At 38.8% G+C, this 4,309-nt stretch overlaps 1 protein-coding gene across 1 annotated transcript in view; it reads right to left on the bottom strand.

The window, feature by feature from the left end:
• LOC108523533 (centromere protein I-like) overlaps nt 1–4,309 on the bottom strand; it is a 27,226-nt gene that overhangs the window by 16,658 nt on the left and 6,259 nt on the right. The window contains exons 2-3 of the mRNA XM_017864179.1: nt 3,678–3,796; nt 3,271–3,378 (exon numbers count right to left, since the gene is read on the bottom strand). Of these exons, the coding sequence (XP_017719668.1) occupies nt 3,271–3,378; nt 3,678–3,764 (195 nt within the window). The 5' untranslated portion in view covers nt 3,765–3,796. The remainder of the gene's footprint in view (nt 1–3,270; nt 3,379–3,677; nt 3,797–4,309) is intronic.

Raw genomic sequence — 4,309 nt, forward strand, 5'->3', positions numbered from 1 at the left:
AAAATTAGAGGACCCCAAAATTGCTTTTGTTTTCTGGGTAATGTCTGTCAACACTGACCAGGTTAGAAATAATACTGAGAATATTTTTTTTGAGACAGGTTCTTGCTCTGTCACCCATGCTGGAATACAATGGCACCATCACAGCTCACTGCTGCCTCCAACTCCCAGGCTCAAACGATCATATGATTTCCGCGCCCCGCCCCACCCCCAGCCTCCCAAGTAGTTGGGAGTACAAGTGCATGCCACCACACCCAGCTTTTTTTTTTTTTTCCCAGTAAAGACGAGGTCTCACTAGGCTGAAATGCAATGGCATGATCTCAACTCACTGCAACCTCTGCCTCCTGGACTATAGCGATCCTCCTGCCTCAGCCTCCTAAGTAGCTGGGACTATAGGCACATACCACCACACCTAGCTAATTTTTGTACATTTTGTAGAGATGGGGTTTCACCATGTTGTCCAAGTTGGTCTCGAACTCCTGAGCTCAAGTGATCTGCCCACCTCGGCCTCCTCAAAGTGCTGGAATTACAGGCATGAGCCACCACGCCCAGCCCATTTCTACAAATCTTTTTAATGTCTCTGGCTTAAGAGAATACAGTTGGAATCTGTGCTTCTATATTAATTCTGTTATGTTTTGATTGAATTGCATGAAGAAAATCCAGCCTCACACAGATATATAGTTGGAAAAGGTAGGAATAGTTTAAAAGGCTTTTCAGAAAATTATGGATATTAGTCTTTGCTACTACACCAAAACTTGACAAGTGGTAGTTTCTTAAGGGGTAGCTGTAATGTGGAATCTGAAACACTCTCAATGAAAGCTCTGTACTCTGTTCCATTAAAATTCATTGATGCATCTTGTATTTTAAAGGGTTCTTTTACTCATTTATGAATTTAGAACATCATAGTTGTTCATCGGGAAAATATTGGCTCACTGAGTTATACTGAGCTTCCAAATGCTGACACATTTCATTATATGGTAACTAAAAATCACAACATTAATACCATCACCAATTATTAGAAAAGTCTTTCAGGTATCTGAAAGCTGTCAGGTTCATAGTGGCAGATACAAATTTTCTAAACTTTAATTTTTCACTTGAATGCTCAAATGTTATCACTGGCAACAGATACGGCCAGTTGTTTTCCTTGAATAACAGGCTTGTTTTGTTCATTTTCAAGAAAACATCTTCCAAGTACCCAAGTCTGTATAACCATGGTTTGTATGTCAGTCACTCTTGTTTTTGAGACAGAGTCTCACTCTGTCGCCAGGCTGGAGTGCAGTGGCGTGATCTTGTCTCACTGCAACCTCTGCCTCCTGGGTTCAAGCAATTCTCCTGCCTCAGCCTCCCAAGTAGCTGGGACTACAGGTGCGCGTCAACATGCCTAGCTAATTTTCCTATTTTTAGTAGAGACGGGGTTTCACCATGTTGGCCAGGATGGTCTCAATCTCTTGACCTTGTGATCCGCCTGCCTCGGCCTCCCAAAGTGCTGGGATTACAGGTGTGAACCACTGCGCCCGGCCATCAGTCATTCTTTCAAATAAAAAAGGAGCTAGTTTGGCTCACAACTCAATCACACAAATGCTTTTCCTCAGAATAACCATTGTACTTTAGTATGCAGGAGGACTTTGTACTTGCCATTTCATCACACAGAATATTAAAGACGTAGAGATTTAATAAAACTATTGAGTTAATTTTTATGCTTCACTTGACATTCTTAAGTGAAATTAGCATTTTTGTTTTTTTTACCACAATGAAGAACATAATGAAGAATATGCTAGTACAGTTTGGTGCCACTGCCTTGATTCATGTTAAATGGCCAGTAGTTTTACCCACAATTGCTTTAGCACCATCAGCGCTAAGGTTAACAAAGTGAAAATGGCAAATAATACCTTGGTGTTATTATGAAAATAATTTTGACCTCTTGGACTTCCTGAAAGGGTCTTAGGAAGCCCCAGGGGGTCCACAGACCATATTTGAGTATTTCTTGTCTAGGACATCATGTTATACCTAGATTATCATGACAGCTTCCTAACTAGTATTCCTGCCTTCGGCCTCTCTCTTAATTCACATTGTTGGGCACTACTAGATATAGCTTCCTACAGAGCTGCTTTCAACATATTCCAGCCAAAAATTTTCAGTGATTTACCCACTGAATAAAGTTCAAATTCCTTAGCATCACATCGGAAGACCTCTACAATCTGTCCTCACCCAACTTTTTCAGACTTACCACCTAACACCATCGCCAATTAAGTCAGGCTGGTCTATTTAAGGTCTCCTAAAACACAATTTACACACCTCACAACTTTGCTTGAAATATTCCCATCATATCAAATATCATTTTCTGTCACCAAATCCCAAATCCTATTCAAACTGTGAGGCCCAGCTCAACACCCACATACTTTATGGTGCTTTTAACTAATCATTTTGATTTACAGTGCTTTCTTCCTTCCTGGAAATATTATAGCAATTATTATCCTCAAACTATCATATGCTGTTTTTGATAATTTATGTGATTTCCTTAATTCTCCAACTAGATTTCAAGTTCCTGGAGTATAGAAACCCTATGCTAAACTTTGAATCTTCTACAGTGCGTAGAACAACGCAATGAACACACTGGAAACATCATTTTAAAAAATAAAATCAATAAATGAATTCCCTTCCCAAAGGCAAGAAAAATCAGTTAGACGAGTGATTCACACGGTCTGTGAACTACTGATGGTCCTTGAAAGTCTTCCAGGTGGAGAGTAGATTGATTTCTTAAAGTTATTAATGTTTTTAAGGGAAATAATTATGCTATTTAATAAAAATCACTCCATTGGCACTCATGAAAAGTAATCCTCTCCTTCTCATTAATTCTGATGAGGCTTTTGCAGTGTTAATCAAGAAAATGTAGAATAAATGACTTAAAGGACCCTGTTGAAGTGGTTTAAAAGGGAAAAGATGGCAATGAGTGCTCTAGATCAGCAAACAAGACTCCAATGTGAAATCAACTTTATCTGTAACATTTTTATTTCCTTAAAATAAGATATAAAGTAAATATGATAAAAACTTTCTATTTGTTAATCTGAGAGACAGGAGCAAAATAGAATGCTATCATTTGCCCTTTTCTGTATATTTGATACGTCTACGTTATCTTGGTACATTTCTGTATGTTTGATATATTTTTAAAATAAGGAAAAACACATTGTATAGCATGCTGAAGGATATATGGTGCATCAATATACACTCATGTACTATTTGATTGATGCCTAATGCTGTCCAATTTTTACTTACCAGTGCATCATCTTGCAATGAAGCAAAAAAGAAGCCATAGAGCAAGTTAATTTGCTCCTTACGATCAATGAAGTCAAACATTGCAACCAGCCAACGATAAAAAAGCACCTATTGAAGAGACAAAATACTTATCTTTAAAGAAATATAACTGGTACAGAAGAGTTTAATTCTGCCCCCCGTCCCCCATCGCCAGGGCTATTTTAGAGGCTTCAGGCACAAAGTAGAATAATAGATTTTATTTCTCAGTAAAAATTTCTGTTTGAACATAGCCCTTGCATCAAGATATATTGTTACAAAACTACAGGCTTTGCACAAAAGGCCAATGCCATTACTTGATAAGTGGCTCTTCCTTGTCAGCCCTTAAGTGGTTCTGAAGGACTTATAATCAAAGTGTTTAAAAAGATTACCTTGGTGCTACCAGAACACTTGTCAACACAAAGCCAGGAGACTGCCTTAACCACAGAATCTTGTGATATTACTGTTGCTGGGATCATGCACTTCAATATCCGTGTGTTTACAGCATTTCCTGGAAAGGAGACAAGCTAAATTAAACTACATTTTAATGTCTCGATTGTTCTTTTACTATTATTCACTCTTGGATCTAAAAATCTCACATTAGGCTGGGCGTGATGGCTCATGCCTGTAATCCCAGCACTTTGGGAGGTCATGGTGGGTGGATCACCTGAGGTTGGGAGTTCGAGACCAGCCTGACCAACATGGAGAAACCCCATCTCTACCAAAAATACAAAAATTAGCCAGGCGTGATGGAGCATGCCTATAAGCCCAGCTACTCGGGAAGCTAAGGCAGGAGAATCGCTTGAACCCAGGAGGCGGAGGTTGTGGTGAGCCGAGATCGCGCCATTGCACTCCAGCCTGGGCAACAAGACCAAAACTCCATCTCGAAAAAAAAGAAAAAAAAAACCTCACATTATATTGAAGGCAATAAAAACCAACAGTATGTAAAATTCAGTATCTCTTATCGTTATTAATAAATTGTTCAAAACAAAAATGTACCTTTAACTACTGACGTAAACTATAA

Source organism: Rhinopithecus bieti, unplaced genomic scaffold, assembly GCF_001698545.2.
Source record: "Rhinopithecus bieti isolate Rb0 unplaced genomic scaffold, ASM169854v2 scaffold_76236, whole genome shotgun sequence".
Taxonomy (NCBI): Eukaryota; Metazoa; Chordata; class Mammalia; order Primates; family Cercopithecidae; genus Rhinopithecus; species Rhinopithecus bieti.